The sequence below is a fragment of the Wasmannia auropunctata genome, unplaced genomic scaffold (assembly GCF_000956235.1).
Source record: "Wasmannia auropunctata unplaced genomic scaffold, wasmannia.A_1.0 LD335969.1, whole genome shotgun sequence".
NCBI classification, from domain to species: domain Eukaryota; kingdom Metazoa; phylum Arthropoda; class Insecta; order Hymenoptera; family Formicidae; genus Wasmannia; species Wasmannia auropunctata.
This window is the reverse complement of record NW_012026921.1, coordinates 90,495-110,344: the sequence shown is the minus strand read 5'-3', so window position 1 is coordinate 110,344 and position 19,850 is coordinate 90,495. Positions and strand designations below refer to the sequence as shown.

Below are 19,850 nucleotides of genomic sequence, written 5' to 3'. Positions count from 1 at the left end.
TTTTTTCTTAAAAACCATACGGTTAATTAGTTTGAAATTTTAATATGATATTAGTTTCGTTTTAAAGAATATTCTATATAACTTTTAAACAGATTGAAGTATTTTGATTTTGCTATCAAACCTCCTTAAGCAAATAATAAAGGTAGAGAGTCACAGCTCATAATAATATACAAATAAGCGTATAATAATATTGTATATGTATAAAATCGAAATAAACGATGTTATCGATAACCAATCAACGCTCGCCGCGATTCCATAGGTCTTTCGAGAGAGCATACTATAAGAGCGCCGAAATCAGCGCCAGTTGCCGATTCACGCAATAAAAGTGTCAAACGCGTGTTCTCGCTCAAATAATCTGTATACTAAACGTCGAATAATCTTGTACATTAACCAGAATTATATAATACATTATTAATTATATTGTTAACAAAACGAACAGCTCTATAATTATATTGAAATCTAAACCCGACAAATTGTTTAATAATAATCTTTAAAAATATTGGCTATAGAGGCTAAAAGTTAAAAAAAATGTATCACATTACTTTTCATTTTTTAATAGCATTTAGTCATTTATTATTATCATGTTCTCGATGAGTATAATTAACGGACATTTTAGGATTCGATGATAATTTACGTTATTAATTAATATCGCGAGGGATTATTTTCATTACATTGGCAAATAGTTTGATATTTTAATATATGGATTGATTTATTCACTCGATGATTAATTTACTTAAGTATAATAGTCAGGATTTGATACCTACATGATACTGTCATTCGAGATTCGTCATGTTTGGAATATTTTATATAACACAGATTAATAATATTAATTGCATGCTCCAGTTTCATGTTATAATCATATATTTTTCTTTATTTTACCTCCATATGTCTGTATGTAATGTGTATAATATTAATACTTTAAAAATAACAATATGGAGATGCAAACATAAATATTTTGCTAACATAACAGTACAATAATCACGAATCAGTAATTATGAAAAGAATTGTGTGATAAAAAAAATTAGCATATTAAATACGTAATTAAATATGTGCCAAGTGTACTTTTTACATATTATTTTAATATACAATACTTTTAATATAATTCTATATAATATGAGATTCACATCGAGTATAAAACTTTAAAAATTTAATTTAATTAAGTACAATTCATGCTGTTATTGTTTAGCGCTTACTTTATATTACTTATTCTGTTGTCCTTCGTAAAGGGCTTGCGCCTGAATAACGGCAACGTTGCTGCTACTTATTCCAAAAGATTAACTCCGCAAGAAGTTCTGCGAGCGGAATCTTGATCCGCCCGGTAAAAACGAACCGATCGGCCTGTACTACAGAGAGCTAGCTGCGCCGGGGTAAGGACGAGCTCTTCGAGACGGAATTGAAGGAACGAAGAACCGATGGAACGAAATTGCCTGCGATGTACGATGAACGTGGGTGGGGTAGATCGCGGGCTGGGTTAGGTCCCCGACCTCGTTAAGACACAATAAAATTGCACGGCGTAAAAAAAGGCCGCGAGGCAGAGATTGCTCCGAGCGATCTCCTAATCAAGCTCCCCGCTATCTCGCCGCCCTTGCCCTTTTTTCTATTTTTTCCCCCTTTCCCGCAATCCGAACACTTATTATCGCTTGCAGCGCCGGCCTCGATCTCGATCGAGACGAACAGAATCCGATCGAAATCTCAATGACGATATCGTTTGGTAGCAATTTCCATTTCTGACCCTCGTGAGCTTCGATTTTTCGAAAAGTTTAAATATTTTTAAGTTTGAAAATATTTTAAATGCATTGTTACTTGAACTCCAACTAAGTTCGTTATTAGAAATTATTTCTAATGTATTTAAAATACACAATTCAAAATCTACGATTTTCTTTTTTATTTAAATTTTTTATAAGGATAATTTGTGATAAAGCTTTTTTGATAGATTTATAGTTAAAAATGTAATACATTAGGAAATTTAATTGTAATAGTTTTTAGGAAAAGAATATAATAATAACTTCACAGAAACGTGTACGAAGTTAGAAAATGTTAAGGAAAAAGGGTGTCTCATCAGGTATAAGTAAACTCAATACATGAAGTCTCACGTTGAGGGTATACTTGGCACGAGACACTACTGTGTTCCTTGATAACAAGCGTTCAATATGCAATATTTACAAAAAAAATTAGAGAACTTTACCTGCGCGCTACACCCGTGCTCTTTCTCGTTCGCGATTTATCTCCATGTATTTTTTGTTCCTTTTTTTAACATTTGCAGCTAACAGCGATGCATTCAATGGCGTGATTCTTCCAAAAGAGATTTAAGGCTGTTTACTTACTACTATTATCTGAGATTATGACGTCAGAAGCGAGAAAATACACAATAAAAATTCTTGCAAAGTCGTATATTCAAATGGAAATATTTTTTAATAAAACATTTGCAATTGATAAAATGACTTATAAAATATTATATATCAAAAATTTTTATTTTTATTTCGGGAAAGAATTAAATCATATATATTTCTATTTACTTTATTTATTTTTGACAGTTGTGTCAAATGAATTTATTTCATTTCTGATTATGCATAATTCATTTTCGTGTATGTATATGGTTATGTATCAATTTACAAAACAAAAGAGTTTTCTACAAGTCAGTTATATCGATTGTAAACAATGTTTTATTGAAACATATTTTCGTTTTAATATATTTTGCAAAAATTTATATTGTGTGTATTTTTTCGCTTCTGACGTCACCACAGAGATAGTGGTTGAGTGACAACAGAAGCCTTATAACAAATGTCTTACAAAAGTTAATACTTGATGCGCGCTGAAATAAATTACAATTAATACAAATAATCGGTATTGCGAAGACTTGTGTTGTCGTTGTCGTTCTAAAAACACAAAAGAATTACCGACTCTCCTTAAAAGCTTCCTTACTTTTCTTCAACAAATAAACATTTTTATTTTAGACCCCCCTTCCCCCGCTTTTGTTTTCAATTAGGTCTGACGCAGCTACTTGACTAATTGTATGTCTGTCTTGAAGTGACTATTATGTAAAAATTGGATCAATGATGTGCTAAATATATATGCAGGTAATATAAAAAGTTTATATCGGTTCGGTGAAATCTTGTACGTACCATCATTGTTATATGCAACACAACTGCGTTTAATGATTCTCTTTGAAAATACTCCTATTGTTTCCTTGACAAACGTATTCGCTTAAAACGCACATTATATCTTTGCCTTTTAATTAATTCCGGTCTCTTTCTCGCTCGCGAGCGCTTATATTAAAATGGGAGATGGGGTCAATGCGAGAATTGGGTCAACGATCAGCTAAATATATCGTAGCCACAGTGGAAGGTTCAATCGATAGAGGAATTAAGAGTTAAGTCAATAGTACGCGGAGCAACCAGCGTCGGTATCGCGCAATCAGTGATGTAATAAAATTGAAGCATTTCCATTCGAGGTGATCTGTAGTCGTCACTCGCAAGGACAATCGTTGCGACAGAGGGCTTATATGACACAAGATACAATGGATCTTTCAACCAAAGGATATCCAGCTAATTCATTTTGACTAAGAATGAATAGCAATTTCCAAATCTGAAATCAATAATTTTGAGAAATCGTAACATAGACAAATAAAAAATATTAAAAAATAAAATTTCTTCTTTTCCATATATATTATATTATACATATTTTTTAAGAGACGATATATATATATTACTGAGTAAAAACATTTGGCATAATTATTTAGTTGATAGATTTTTTTAAATTTTTCTTTAAATCGACTTTCTACATTAAAACATTTTTAAATAACGCATAAAAAATTAACAATAACTTTTCAGTATTCTTTTGCGCTTTTATATGTATTCTTTTAACATGTCAAAGCACAATGCTTTGTTTCTTTACAAAATGACAAAACGTTATTTCCCGATCAACTCCAAGCTTTTATCCGCTATTGAAACAAATCGTAAAACAACATTTCAGTGTTTATTTTCTATCGCACAAGTATGCTCAAATCCGTGTTTAATCGCAATTCTCGTTCGTCGTAATTTTGATTTACGATGGGATCTGCAGAGAATCGACAATAATTCTGCTCGATAAATATCTCAAATATTTCGAGAATATTAATGCGCCCGTGATTTTAATCAAAACCGCGAAACAAATTATCCTATACGTTAGTGCCGGTACGAAAGAAAATAAATAAACAGCTATTCACTCGGGAAGAAAAAATTTCTTTCATTATCCTATTAGCAACCGCACGTTCATTTTGGCCTTTTCTCCGCAGAACACACACACAGACACACACGCACACCAATCTACGCTAATTTTTGCAATAATTCTTCTTTTGTAAAATGAATATCTTTAAAATAAAGAGCGGTGCGCACCAACCGAACGGAAGAATATGGAAGATAATTCAGAAAACCTGGCGCGCGTGTATGCGCTGTAATATACATATATGGCGCATTTGGAGGGTTAATTCGCTAGACAATTGCGCGCACGCGGAACGCGCGTAATCGCGATCCCGGGAGCTACCGCGCGCTCGCGTATCGGTGCGTTCTAATTTGTCCCGCTGCAACTGCAGCCGGGATTGCGCGGCCATAATCACGTATGAATGCGTGCACAGTCGCGTGCATCGCGTGAGCAGCCGAGCTACGTATTGCGCACGTATACATGTATGTATAGCAGATTCCCCGGCCGGCTCGTGATCGCGCTCGTAGAGTAGGATATTTTCACGAGGCGGGTGGACGCGAATTCTCCTCGCTGCGAAAACGGCCGCGCGTGTCTCGCCGAATTGCGTCACACGTCAGAGTGTCTCGCGAGAGCTCGATCACGAAACTTCTAGATTCTAGAAACACGTTTCCGCGCTTGCAGCTGTAATAAGAATGCCACGGGCGAAAGTAAAGTAAATTTATATCTACACGCCCGAGCGTTTCTTTCGAAATTTTCTAACAATAAGTATATAATTACATGCGATGCAAACTATCGGATCTAATTGCAAATTACGACGTGATTAATGTGCTATATTTGTAAATATTGGTTAATTAATTATTAGAATAATGGATGTTACGTTTAATGCATGTGGTAAATTACAAATTCGCAAATTTGATGCTAATACATCTGGTATGCACATATTAAAGGACACACATATAGTTATCCTAAGTTGTAGCTAAATGTTAACTACTGTAAAGGAACTTTTTTCTATATTTTCTCTTTTAACTAATTCACTTCAATAAACTTCTCTCTCTCTCTCTCTCTCTCTCTCTCTCTCTCTCTCTCTCTCTGAGACTCGAAAAGTTGCGAATACGAATGCAACATTTATACTAAAAAAAAAAAGTCTGAATGGACTTGTCGACGCGACGAAGGTTAAGAGTTAGCAGAACATAGGTATTGTGACAGAAAATGGCGACATTTACACTACATGGAGCCTCGGTAGCTCGATTTTTCGGTGCAACGCGGTTTTCATCTGGGTTTTTCAAATGGAAAAGTCCGATAATAGTGCAACTATTTAAAGTGCGCCGGGCAACAACGGAACTATTCTCAATATTGCACAATGCAATTTCCAACTGTGTATATTCAACAAAACACACTCTTTTTCCTTCATTATTATAACTATATTATCGTCTTTTTCTCTAAAAAAATCTTTAACAAAATATCGAAATACAAGCCTCAGATAATTATTTACATGTAATTAACTTCTTTATGGATTACAATTTACTCCTTTATGAACTACAGTTTAAATATAGAGATATGCAAGAAATAAATTGCGGTAATAGATCCGTTAAATGCAATGGCATTAATGAAGATAAATTACATTGTACGATATCAAACTAATTATAAATGATATTTACGTAAATGATATTTACTTACATCGAGACTCGAGAAATATGATTTTATATTGCCTAAATAAAATACTTATTTGCGATGTTGTTTCAAATTACGTTTCACAATGTTATATGAGAAATCAGTTATCTGTTATTCCTTTTCTTAAATTTCATTAATAAACTTTATTAAAAATTTTTGAATTTTAAATTTCATTGCTTTTACATAAGTTTCTTTAAGTAATTTACTAGTCGCACATTAACATTCAGTGGACAAAATATAAGAGAGTTACAATAAAATATTTGAAGCATAAAAGATTAGCCACCATTATATATGTATTTGAAGAAAAATGGATTGTAAAAAAAAAGATGAAAAGTCAGAAAATATAATTTAATTTTTCCCTCAAATTCAACAATAAAAATATTCTGAAGTCGGATGTTTGCCAAAGCGAAAGTGCGTAAAGTTTGATGGAATACGTAACAATTCACGCGTGATGACATAAGTTGTGTACGGTTACCGAATTTTCACATTTGCCGTCGTCCGTATTTTAAAGTCCACCCTAGCTCTCGACCGGGTTAAAACTACTGTTTTGTATTCGTCTAAAGTTCGCTCAAGAAATTCTATCCGAGCGGTATTACCTCGTCACGAGTGGCTTTACCGGCGCTTCTTATAAATTGAATTTCGGGAAGACTTTAATGCATCAGGACACATGCGTGGACCGTTTGAAAGTAACAGTTCTGCATGCGCATTTCAGCTCCTTGACATACATATTTACAATTGTATTCACGTTCGTATAGGAATATTGATTATGTAATATAGTATGTATATAGTTAGTAGTATGTATATAGATTATGTAATATAGTTCGGTATACGCTAATAAAAGAGATGTATATGGAGTTTTTTTGATTTAAAAGTTGAACACACACAATTTTTAAGTTCACCACTTGGCAAAAAGTTGCGGAGCAGGGTAGATAGCATTAACATAATGCGATCCGCTTATTTGGAAAGTGGTGTAAGTTCAGTTTTGAAACATTATGCATCTCAATGAGAAACGGGATATAAACTCGTGCGCGGCGTATCGATTTCAACAAGTTCCTCGGAAATTGGACTTACACCACTTTCGCACGATACTCATATCACTCACGAAGACTCATATCAAACTGTATAGTAAGAGTTTATGCGGCGCCGCCGTTGAAGATACGACATTCTGGAGCAGCGTTATCTCGTGTGAGAACGGAATCGCAAATACAAATCCGTCGTAGAAATTATGACGTAATTCTATTTCGGTAGTACGCGATGTTTGATAACGCACAGCCGTGACTTTTCAGTCACATAAAATGTTATCAAGTGTACTTGAATACGCGGAGGGCTGAGGAATAAATACATAAACGATCGTCACGTAATATTTAATGCCGCACAGGCGACAGGTCATCGATCGGTCGTAGACTCTTGTCTGTAGTAGCGACCTCAACAAAGATTTCGCCCGTTATATCCAACCTTCTATATCTATCCGCCATAATTTTACAGCGACAATTTTGTGTTATCCCTTAGATATTTTAATTATTTTAAAATAAATAAAATGCTAAAGCAGATACAAACGGAAATTCTTTTAATTACAATAATTCACTCATATATTTAATTAAACAATAATAACTATTGTTATTTATTACAATAACATATAATTACTATTAATATTACTGATACTTATAATTAATTATTATTAATATTAATATTATTATATAACAGTTGTTATTTATACAATAATAATAGTAATAGCAACAATAAAACTTTAAGAATGTTACATAAGTTATCTACACATTATATCTATTTTTAAATGGATGTTTATGTGTTCTCATTCTTATCTAAATTACTTTATGTTTAAAATTATGAAACCATTATTATCTCAGTCTGCTCTCAAATTGGAAGTGTTCCTCAACAATTCAGAAATCTTAGACTGATAATTTTCACCTGCTAAAACCGCCAGTTCGTCAAATTTCCTGAAAATAATGAGTGATGATTTGGCTATTCTAGAATTCTTGAATATTTATTAGTTTGCCAATGTTAGAATGTGAAGCAATGTTGACTTTAGAATGCTCGTAATTTGGAGATGCAAACTTTTATAGTTCAAGTACCTCGCAAATGTTAGAAAGTTGAAAGTTTAGCATTATAAGGAGTTCTAATTCAGAAATCTTGGCATTTGTGAAAATCAAATAATTTGATTAAAGTCAGAACATTGTGAATTTAAAAAAAAAAAGAAGTTCTTCAGCGCGGCACGGGGGAAACAATTTCTTCACGACTTTACCGTTTAGCGGTTTGACAATGTGGATATTGGAGAATTTTCACAGTCTGTGCTATTTGAGAATCCGTGGATACGGCAACTTTGAAATTTTTAGTCTCGCAGTTGGCGCAAATAAAACAACCGGCATTGCCCGGTTGGATGATCGCCAAAGATGAGACCGAACCGCGCGATGAAACTATCGAAAACGTTCGGGGGGGCTATCAAACTTTCATACTTCGAAAATCCACTAATACATATCATATATATATATATATATATATATATATATGTATGTATATATAACATACAGAAAACTGGAAGTGACAATACACGCACGTGTGCACACGTGTGCGTTCGCACGGGTACACACGTTTCGTCGAGTAATCTCGACCCCAATATCCCGACTGACGTTTTGCGACGGTGACTGCATCTCCTTACTATTTCATACTTTGCCATTCCTGGGGGGAAAAACCGACTCGCTTTCCACTTCTCGGAAAACCTATTTCTTGGGATATCCGGGACAGGGGAAGAGGGAGGGGGGGGGGTACGAAATAAAAGGGATCGCTGAAATAAAAGGAGTGGGCGAAATAAAAGGAGGGCAGTGGCGCGAGATTGCCGAGGTTTTGGTGTCCCAACATGCGCTCGCGGTAGTATCTCGAGTTCGCTCCTGTCCCCTTCCCTCCCCCTCCCCCCACCCCCTCCCCTCCTCGCCCCGTCCCGCCGTTTCTCCTTCGTTTTCTCCTCCGCCGTCCAACTTGCCTCTTAAAGTATCAAGAAAAAGATTCAGTGCGAGACTCGAATGTATGATTTTATCTCGGGGCCGAAGAATGATTACATATGTCGCATCGGAATATTCATCACGCGGGATACCTCCGGGAAAACGCGGAGATCTTCTTTAAGCACATCCTCGGAAATTAAATTATTAAATCCGATGTATGCACCGCCGCGAAATCAGCCGGAACCCCGTGTCCCTTAAATCCCGGTATCTTCCTGCGGGAATTGCAACCGCGCGCATATACAGGGTGATCCAAACAAATTTCGTTTATAAAAACAAACCTTGAAATTGAGCTTTAACTGTGAGTCTAAACATAAAATTGTATTTTTCTTATTCTAGTTAATTTGAAATTACAAAATGTGAATACATTGATTTTGATTTCATTTTAATTAATATCAATCAATCAGTCAATGTAGAGATTGAGAATTAAATTAATCAGAACCCTAATCTATAGTAAAATCACAATTTGAAGTAAAAATAATAATTTATTTCCGCCATATGAATTAATAAAATATCCTTACTTAAATTTACGTTGAAAGGATTGGACAACTGAAATTTCACTCGAGATACCCGACATGTACAGAAAACCGATTTCCGAAGTGTTACCCCACGTTCCTTCTCTACCTTCTCCGTTTTCTGCCCCCCTGCTCGCAAGGAAACGAGTGGCGGAACCGCTTGGCTCGGTGACCGTGTCGAAACCTGACACATGTGTGTGCGTTCATGTTCGGCAGCGCACGTATTACAGTTATATCTCGAGGAGCGTTCAACATTCATACCATAGTGACATCGCGCAATAGCGATTGCATCTCGCTTCGATTTCATGTGTTCCATTCCGTCCGGAAAACGCTTCGTATACAACAAAGCGACGCAAAGTTCAATGACGCATATGGGAAATAAAAAGAAATGATGTCGCTAAATATATTAATGAGATACAGTGAGAAAATTAATTACTTTTTCCTACTTGTCTAGAAACTTGAGGGTGAAAAGATTCAACGAGTTAAACTCCAAGAAAACTTTTGATTAAAAAGAGAGATAATATTTCTTTACGTTATAAATTACAATAGAGATAATTACACGGTTTTCTTATTTCCTAAGTACTTTACTTTTCTCAAGCTAATTGAATTGACTAAAACACTATTATTTGCAATATGTCACGGATCATAATAATCTTCGCTTAGTATTCAAAAACGGAAAGTTTTGTTGATTTTGTTAAAATTGATATTTCCAATTTTTTTAAATACTTATATTTAATTATACAATCACATTAACAAAACTTTACATTTGTTTTATTTTATAAAAAACTTTACCTTTCTCAGCATTATTTTAGAAAAAAGGCTCATGTCTAATGGGAAAAATTATTTAACTTATAAAATTGATATCTACTTTACTAAAGTTGAAAATATTTTTTAAATTATTAAAAGTAAAAAAATAGAAAGCGCAAATAAAACTTTTAACAAAAGCCGATTAAAAATTTCTCTAAATAGTAAAATCTTTTCAAACTAGTACATGGTTGTTTAGAACATCTTTTCTTTTAGAAAAAAATGTGTCTTTTTTTAGCTATCAAACACTATAATCGATTGATGTCGCTTTTGAATGGTATATTGCTAAAGTGACCTAATTTTTTTCACCGACCATTTACGTGCCAAACTACTGTGCCGGCACAGTCATCTAGATCTGTCAGAGATACTAAAACTTCCGCGCGATTTCGCGTGCACTTTAACGCATTTATGGATCGAAGTACTCCTAAAATTGTAGAGATACATCGAATGCGACGATTAGGGGAGAGTATAACGTACCGAAGAGGTGCAGCACAGGTACGATACGTAGAGGTAGAGTGAGATTTTACCGCGGGGAATTTCCGGACAAATAGAAGCCGGGTATATTCGAACCATGGAACATTTGAGTTTGCAAATACTACGAAGGAATCCGACCAAGTGAAAGGGTGGCATAGGGTGGAAGTGAATACCATAATACGTGAGGTTTGCATAAGGCATACTCCAACGGTACCGAGATGCACTAGCGCAGTCTTCGATAGTATTTCGAGTATTATAGATATCAAGGATACAAAATCTTCTTGTGCAACGTGCATAATCTATGGACAGGAAATTGAGTTTAGATTAAATGAAAAAAAAATACAAACATTTAAAAGCAATAAAAATACCGCTCGTGATGCAGTCCAGACAAATATTGATATTAAAATATAAATTAAGAGGCCGTAAACGAGCAAATCATATGAGTATTCTAATAAATATATTTCATTTAAATATCTAGATGTACAGATATATATGATCGCGGTACTAATTTCGACTTAACTACTGCAGTCTGCATCAGCCGCCAACGTTAAATAATTAATACATAACTACATAAAAAACGCGAAGTAATATGTACATATATAAAATGCGAGTAATGATCTAAATATTCTAAATAATGTCAACCAATCAATCGATAAGAAAAAGATAAAATAGTCATGAACAAAATCGAATGATATATATCATATATCCGTACATCTAAATATTTACATGAAGTATATTTATTAGAATACCCATAAATTGCTCGTTTATTTTTTAATATTAATATTAACATATAACAAGAATTTTATATGAACATGACGTATATGCTAGAGAAAAATATTTCTTTCTCTTCGACATATATGTTATGTTTATATAAAGCCTGGTCTACAATTACGTAAGCGTAATTGTAAGTAATTGTAGTTGTAAGAACCGACCAATTACAGTCGAATATATTCTTCTTATATTCGATTGTGATTGATACATTCTAACAACTGCACCTACTTGCAATTTTGCTTATGCAATTGTAGACTGGGCTTAAAAGTCTTTTAATATCCTATTAATTCACTACTGCATATATAAAGACACAAATCAGAATTTAAATACGAGAAAGTATTTCCGTAACCGGTCACCTAGTGGTAAAATTCTTATAGCTTATTTAGTTCTATCTATATTACTATAAATGGCTAATTTTCTCGTAAGTAAGATAATCTTTAGCTCCAAGACACGACCGTGTCTCATGATATAATCACTAGATCCAAACTCTGACAACTTCAGTCAAGTATTTCAAAAATAAAAGAATTATTGTTAAAAAATAATTTAATCTTTGTTAAAGAACAATTTAATTTTTCGACTTAAATTATTTTAAATCAGCTAATTCGAAATAAAAGGAAAATTAAAAAAGGTTATAAGTTCACGATATACATGATAATTTTGCCAATATGAAATTTTTAACAAATATGGAACTTTCTTTTTCATTTTTTTTCTACTACTTTCGAGAAAAATGCTTTAATTAAAGACTTATCTTTATTTAAAATATTTTAGAAATATCTAAATTCTGTATAAAATATGTTCAAAAAGACCTTTATAATGTATATGTATATAAAACATCGTTACACACTTCTTGTTGTTTTTGATAATATATGTATTAGAAACAAAAAAAATTGATTTTATTTATAATATGTTCTAATTAATCTATTTTTAATTACTTATTCTGTGTGAGACAGTCGTAAAAAGAAGATTAATTAGGATTGTCATCTCTTTAGATTTAACTCGAAATTTTAGATTTTTGAAGGCTTATGTCCAGATTCCAGATTTGGGCATTATTTCTTTCGAATAAAAATGTAAAACATTTTATGTAATTTTTAACAAAATAAAAATAAATTTGGACAATTCCCTGAAAGTGAATGGCATTAGAAAAAGAAATTGATTATAAGCAAGATAAAATTGGGGTTCCAAATTACAATATATGTATATTACAATTCACATTCATTATATAAATTGTTCAAAATTTTATGAGTTTATCAAAAAACTTAAAAATATGGATTTTGTTAACAGCAATATTAGCCAATCATTTGTAAAAAGGATATCAGAAAGAATGTTACTTTATATATTTATTTTATAATCGTATATCATTATTTACATAACTTATATATTACATTTGAATATTTATAATTAATATACTTTTTCTTTATTAATTGTCAGAATTTTGTTTCGTTTAAATCATTTAATATTTTGTCTTATAATTATACAAATAATGATCAATATAATTATATATATTGATTATTTCTTTGTCTTGTAATATTATATTTTTGGTTTTTAGAAATTGTTATAATAGAACATTACGTACACACAAACTTATTTCTTTCTTTTCTTCGTTTCCGAGTCAAAACGATCATCCATCATGGGAACCTTAGAATTAATGCGAAACTATCGAATTCTCCATTTCATTGCATCAATGTCGATGCGGTATCGTTATGTGGGTACTCGAGGTGTATTACTGATGCGAGAGGGAGACTGCACCTTGTCAATATTGGTCTCAAGTGACAAAGGACTAATCAGGACTAGGCTCAGTGATGGACATATTGCTTATTGCTGCCATTGCCTGCTCATACAATCTCACATGCGAGCCACGGAACATCCCAATGTTCGGCAAACAATACAGGTATCGCTATACAGTATATACAACATCGGTTACGAGGCCAATCATGTTCGACCAGCTCGCCGATTCTTTTAATTAACGATCAATTTTTTATACATGTAAAAATTTGATAAAATAACATTTATGGTACAATACTGTAATTTTTACACACACACACGCTGCGCGCGCGTAAATTTAAAATTGCATATAGGGGAAAGTGGCCGAATGCGTACCGGTCTCATAAAGCGTACCTCTTCAATATTTTATAGTTCCACTTAATAGAAGCAACATATAGTTACAAAAATATGAAGTAAATAAGAAATGTGTAAGATAGACAAAAAATGAACAGGTTACATCTTGTTTTGTGCATGCTATCAACATTTTAAAAAATTAGATACAATTGATGTAAATTTTTGATCAATTTATATAGCTGATACTAATGTAACCATGCAATTTTTAATTGAATCATTATTTTTTCTTAAAAGAAAGTTTATGATAGCATATTTTACATTCATTGTATATACATATTTACAATTATAAAAATAATATCAATATTAATTTTTATCATCTCTGTCAAGTTTTCTAAATCGTACCTAACCTAACCAGCATAAGAGTTCTTATATCGTATCAGTACAATTTAGGAACACTAATGTATCTTTATCTTTAGATCACATGACATAGTTAACATTATATTTATTTTAACACGATCGAAGTTGTTTTGTAGCAAGTCTGTAGAGGAAAAAACCGTTATCGAGTTGTGTATAAGCAAAACAGCTATATTCTTTGATAAATTATAATTAAAGTAGATATTAATTCAAGATTCTTTTATCAATCTTGTGTTTTTAATTATTTTTATTCATAAATTCAATAGTTTAGAAGGAGGTACTGTTAATAAAACTCACAGGTACGATTTAGGCGACCGGTTTGCTGAATCGTGCTTTTGACAGCATGTTACAAAAAAGCGTAGAACAAATTAATTTGCTATTAGTGAAAGATTTAACATGTAATATTTGATGCCTTGAACATCAAGCTACAATTTCCAACGTTTGTTTGCATTCTAAATAGTACCAAATGTGAAATATAATCAAAAATATCTTAAGTGGTACGTATTCGGCAACTCTCCCCTAAATGCGTAAATTTTGTAAATTTTCATAATATTTGTTGTCTACCTGTAACAGTAATCGTTTTCTACCTGTAAATAGAGAGGTTATTAAAACATAGTTTTATTCACAAAACTGTTAAGTAATTCGTGTAAAAATTGTCAGTTATCGCTGTACTAGCACGGTACCGTTAAAATTTTATCCCCGTAATTTCTTTTCCCTTTTGACGATCGTTATTTTTGTTTTTTGTTTTATTATTTTTTTCGGCGCGACAGTTCTCGGCGAGAAAATAACGACGGGTGATTTGCATCGCGGATACGCTCGACAACAATGCACGAGCACTCTTCGCCCGATGAAAGCGGGTTGCATTCTCGAAGCGACCGGAAGTGGTTCACGCAGTTTTCCCAGTAATGGCGCATTCCCACCTCTTAATCGTTGCATTTTAATTATCACCCCGTAGCATTTTGCGCGCCGCGGTAGCAATTAAAAGCGAGGAAGCTGGCGTTAATCAGCTTGATCAATCCGAGCAATTACAGTTTGCCGCGCGAACTTTATTGAAAATATTCGGCCCCGTTAACTGTGCGATGCTTATGATTACCGAGCCGAAAAGAGTTGTTGTAAAAAGTGTTAAACGATTAAAACACCAGTTGAAAATTTACGATGGTTTGTCCGTCCATTCTTCTTTCCCTTTCCAGCCACGGCAGACGAGATTTACTTAACAATGCGTAATACTTTCGCGGTGAGATCAGCACTTTACAACACAGAACTCCCTTAACGGTTCTTTCTGCCAACAGCTATTTTGTCGTCACTATTTTCATCTACAGGTGGAAAACGCGGTAACATTTTGCGCGGACGTGCGCGCGCGCGCGCGTTTCGACGGCGCGCACAAAAGCTGGCGGAGATATTTGTTTCTCTCAACCAAGAGAGACGACACGAATGTTGTCAGCGGGAATTGCTTGCTGCCGGATTAAACGTTCGCGTTTCCACGGGCGATCGATCAAAAGATCGACTGTCGAACGCACCGCCGTTGTCCGGATCCGATGGGGCCGAACGTAATGTCAGCTCAATCCCCTGCGCGTCCCTCATCACTGCCACACTTTATCTGCGCCGCGTTGCGTCCTGCGCGTATATCCTCCCGCGCCCCCGCGCCGCGCGTTTGAGATCCTTTCCATGTAGCGTCCACGAGCACTACGCGATTCGTACATTACGATATTGCGAGCTCCCCTGACGCATTGTTAAGTTCTCGCCTCCGTGCCGTAATCCCCCCTCCCCTCCCCCCTTCCCGCTCGTAAGCGGAATATTGCGTGGAATTAAAACGCGAAATGGAATCGCGTTTTCCTTTAACGATATACATATATACTGTCGTTCTTAATTTGAGCCTTTTGAATCGCGAAAAATTCCAAGCGACAGAAAAATAAAGAAGCACGATCCCGTTTCTCTCGCGGATTTTCTTCGGAAACTTTATTTTGCCGAATGCGCGGCCGCGAGATATAATCGACCAGATAAGTTCTCACGCGAACGCGATTAACGGGATCTTATCGTCGCGGAATCGTCGTCGCTACGTCCCCGGCGACGAGATACTGAGATAAATTAAAAATTACGAAAATCCGCCGCACCTCCCACGACCGAGGAAGGCGCGAAGGGGCGAAAATCTGCGAACGGGATAGAGGGAAAATAATTCCGTCTCCGTGGTAATCCGTAATTTAATTAACTCGGAACAATAGAAGGGGCTGCGCGAGACACCCGGATGGATTATCACTGCCCGGTGCAGTTGGATAACAGTATACATCACCGTATAAGCCCACCTACTTGGAGAACGCGGCGTACGGATCGGTGGGGGAGGGGTAGAGAGGGTGGGACGGGACGATAAATCTCGTCGTTCCATTTCCTCGGCCGCTAGTGTACGAGGAATCGATCGAACCAATGTCAAGTACTGTCGCTCGTTATGACTAAATCCGGATCGTCTCATGAAGTACTTCCAGTCACTTCGATAGCAATCGCGGACGCAATTGAAGGAAAATATATTCCGTGCAATCATGCGAATGACAAGAGTGCGCGCGAATTTTTTTTAAAGAATGTATTCTTGAGAATCATGGCATCAAAAAATAAAGAAAAATGCTGTTAACGAAAAAAAAAAGAAATAAGTGGTTTGTACATAAAAAATTCTAGACTTCTTGCATTTTATCTATTGATTTTACAAAGATCGATTTAAAGTAAAAATTTTTAATTGATAAATTGTTTAAGTCTATAGAAATGATCGAACTTTACAAGAGAGATGCAAATAAACAATAAAATTTTATTCTTTATATAGTTCAAGCTGCTGTACATCTTCAATAATTTTAATTTTTAGATTATATAAATACAAAGTTCAGAGTAAGTTGAAATCTGTTTATTATAAAAATTTATTAAAGAAATATATACAGGGTGGCCCCGAATATTTTGACCAAACTTTGAGATTTTGTAGGAAATTTAATTCTGAACAAAAAGTTTCCTATAAACATGGATCGAAAAATGCTTTCTTAAAATAAAACACACATTTGAAATTTTTATTTCAAAACCTGTGAAACATATCACATTTATTTTTGTTCCATTTAAAAGATAATTTTTTACAACTTTTGTTTTAAGATTTTTTGTAAAAAAACGCATACTTTTCATGATATTTGTGAAAATGTATAAAATAACCGTGAAATTTTTAGACGATAACTCTTTAAGTAAGCATTTTTCGACTTATGTTTATAGGAAACTTTTTGTTCAGAATTAAATTTCCTATGAAATCTCAAAGTCTGGCCAAAACATTCAAGATTACTCTGTATATAGTATATATAAAATATTATACTATTATTTTTCTTGATGTATTATATATCATACGTTTTGTACTTTAAACGTATTTTTACTTTTATATACATTTTTCATTTATTGCAAAACTTACAAATTGTAATTATGACTTTATTGTTATTCTTAATCTATATCAATAACTTTTATTGCTACACTTAAATTTCGATTCAGCGGCTTGATCTTCGCCGACGCAAATTTCGTATGGAGGGCCCTGTTCCGCTCATATTTCTCCGGCTTACGGATTCGGTGTATATTACAGAGGCGCACGGCGGAAAAATATCGGTTCACCCGATCGGGTCCCGGCGCCCAGTGCAAACATTGCGGTCGGAGCAAACAGGTGGCCCAATATCGGGCGTGTTTGCTGGCGGATTAGCGATTCTATTGGATACTTTATTCCGGAGCAGCGACGCTCCGATACCGACGCCCACGCCGCTGCCGCCGCCGCCGTCGTCGTCGAGAAACCCGCCGGGAGAGAATAGCGTTACACGGGGCGGCACGGCGGGATTTATCGCGCTTGCGAAACGGCTGACGGCTAACGTTTAGCGGCGAGTGCATCTAGCTCTCGCACGAGGCTACATCGCTCGAATTGCGCGCGGCGTGCCCTACGGGGGAACATTCGATTTTTCGAGCGGCAGGACGACACGGTTGCATTTTTCACGACTGCAAAGGGCTCGCGCGCGTTTTCGGTTATCGTGAACGAGAAGCAAACGTTCGGCATGTCGATTTTTATCCCGTTTATAGGCGGTTGCTTTTAGATTAATTCTCAATTCTCGTCAAAATAAAATAAAAAAAGGTGAAGCTTTCGAGGCTGAATATATAATTTTTCAGAGAACAAAAATGACTTATGTTTCAAAATATCAAGATTAAATTATTGTCCGAATAATCAGTCTTTCCAAAATGTTGCAGTTAAAAAAGTTCTCCTTTTTCAGAATTAACGGCATGAACTGTTCTCATAAAATCAACACGTAAAACAATCCGTTTACACATTAAGCATGACATATCTCGTAATCGCGTGCATTTCTTTTTTCGTTCTTCCAATTGTATTATTTATACGATGCAGCGCAAGTGCGGTGCATCACGATGGGAAATTCTCGGTGCGACTGTTTGATAAGCAGATTTGCAGCTCCCCGAATGCATGCGATCGAGCATTTATGTGTTTGACCTGTGCGCTGCAATACAAAACAGAATATCCCAAATAGGGACTCTCCGTGTGTGTACGTGTGTGAATAAAGCTTACACGTATATTATGATGAACTTGCGCGTGGTTCATAGCGATAACGCTTAATCAGCGACCCAGTTTTGCAGAAACTTCGAGGTGTTTTGCTGATGAATAGTGATGCGGTTGCAAAAGGGAATATCTCGCACTGGTAGGGAGTAATACGGAAAAGCAGGGATTTGATTCGGAAAACAGTGAAACCGATCGATTTGTATATATGAACGAGATATTGCTGATTCTATTGCTGGTAGTGAAGAACACACAATTTAGTATCTCGCAATGAAAAGCTTAATTATTATAACAGACAGAGTAACATATAGATAAATGTTCATAAGAAATTCGTGGCACTTGAAAGAAGAATTGAAATTTTATTATAGTTTATAATGGACATCAACTCTAAATATTCTCGGTGAGACGGCTTGCGCACAAGTGAGCAAATCAGTTCAATTATGCTTATATAGTCATTAAATTATATATAACGAACTCGCACATGTTAGCGCTTTAGGGGAGAGTTGCCGAAACGTTACGTAGCACTTAAGATATTTTTGGTTATATTTTACATTTGGTGTTATTTAGAATGCAAACGAACGTTGAAAATTGTAGTTTAATATTACATGTTAAATCTTTCACTAATAGCAAATTAATTTGTTCTAAGCTTTTTTGTAACATGCTGTCAAAAGCACGATTCAGCAAATCGGTCGCCTAAATCGTACCTGTAAATTTTATTAATGATACCTCCTTCTAAACTATTGAATTGATAAATGAAAATAATTAAAAATACCAGATTGATAAAAGAATCATAAATTAATATCTTAAATCTACTTTAATTGTAATTTATCAAACAATAGCTGTTTTGCTTACGCAACTCGATGACGGTTTTTTCCTCTACAGACTTGCTACAGAACAACTTCGATCGTGTTAAAATAAATACCTAATGTTGATTATGTCATGTGATCTAAAGATAAAGATACATTAGTGTTCCTAAATTGTACCGATACGATATAAGAACGCTAGTTATAGGTCAAGTACGATTTAGGAAACTTGACAAAGGTGATAAAAATATTGATATAATTTTTATAATAACTGTAAATATGTATATACAATGAATGTAAAATATGCTATCATAAACTTTCTTTTAGGAAAAAATATAACGATTCAATTAAAAATTGCATTATTACATTAGTATCAGCTATATAAATTGATCAAAAATTTACATCAATTGTATCTGATTTTTTTAAATGTTGATAGCATGCACACAACAAGATGTAACCTATTCATTTTTTGTCTATCTTACACATTTCTTATTTACTTCATATTTTTGTTACTAAATGTAGCTTCTATTAACTGGAACTATAAAATATTGAAGAGGTACGTTTTATGAAATCGGTACGCATTTGGCAACTCTTCCCA

General features: G+C 34.5%; 1 protein-coding gene across 1 annotated transcript in view; it reads left to right on the top strand.

Annotated features, from left to right (window-relative positions):
* The window catches only part of LOC105454945 (protein expanded), a 54,981-nt gene that overhangs the window by 23,911 nt on the left and 11,220 nt on the right, over window positions 1-19,850 (top strand). Inside the window, exons 2-3 of the mRNA XM_011697929.1 lie at window positions 16,190-16,218; window positions 17,883-17,910. Coding sequence (XP_011696231.1) covers window positions 16,190-16,218; window positions 17,883-17,910 — 57 coding nt within the window. The remainder of the gene's footprint in view (window positions 1-16,189; window positions 16,219-17,882; window positions 17,911-19,850) is intronic.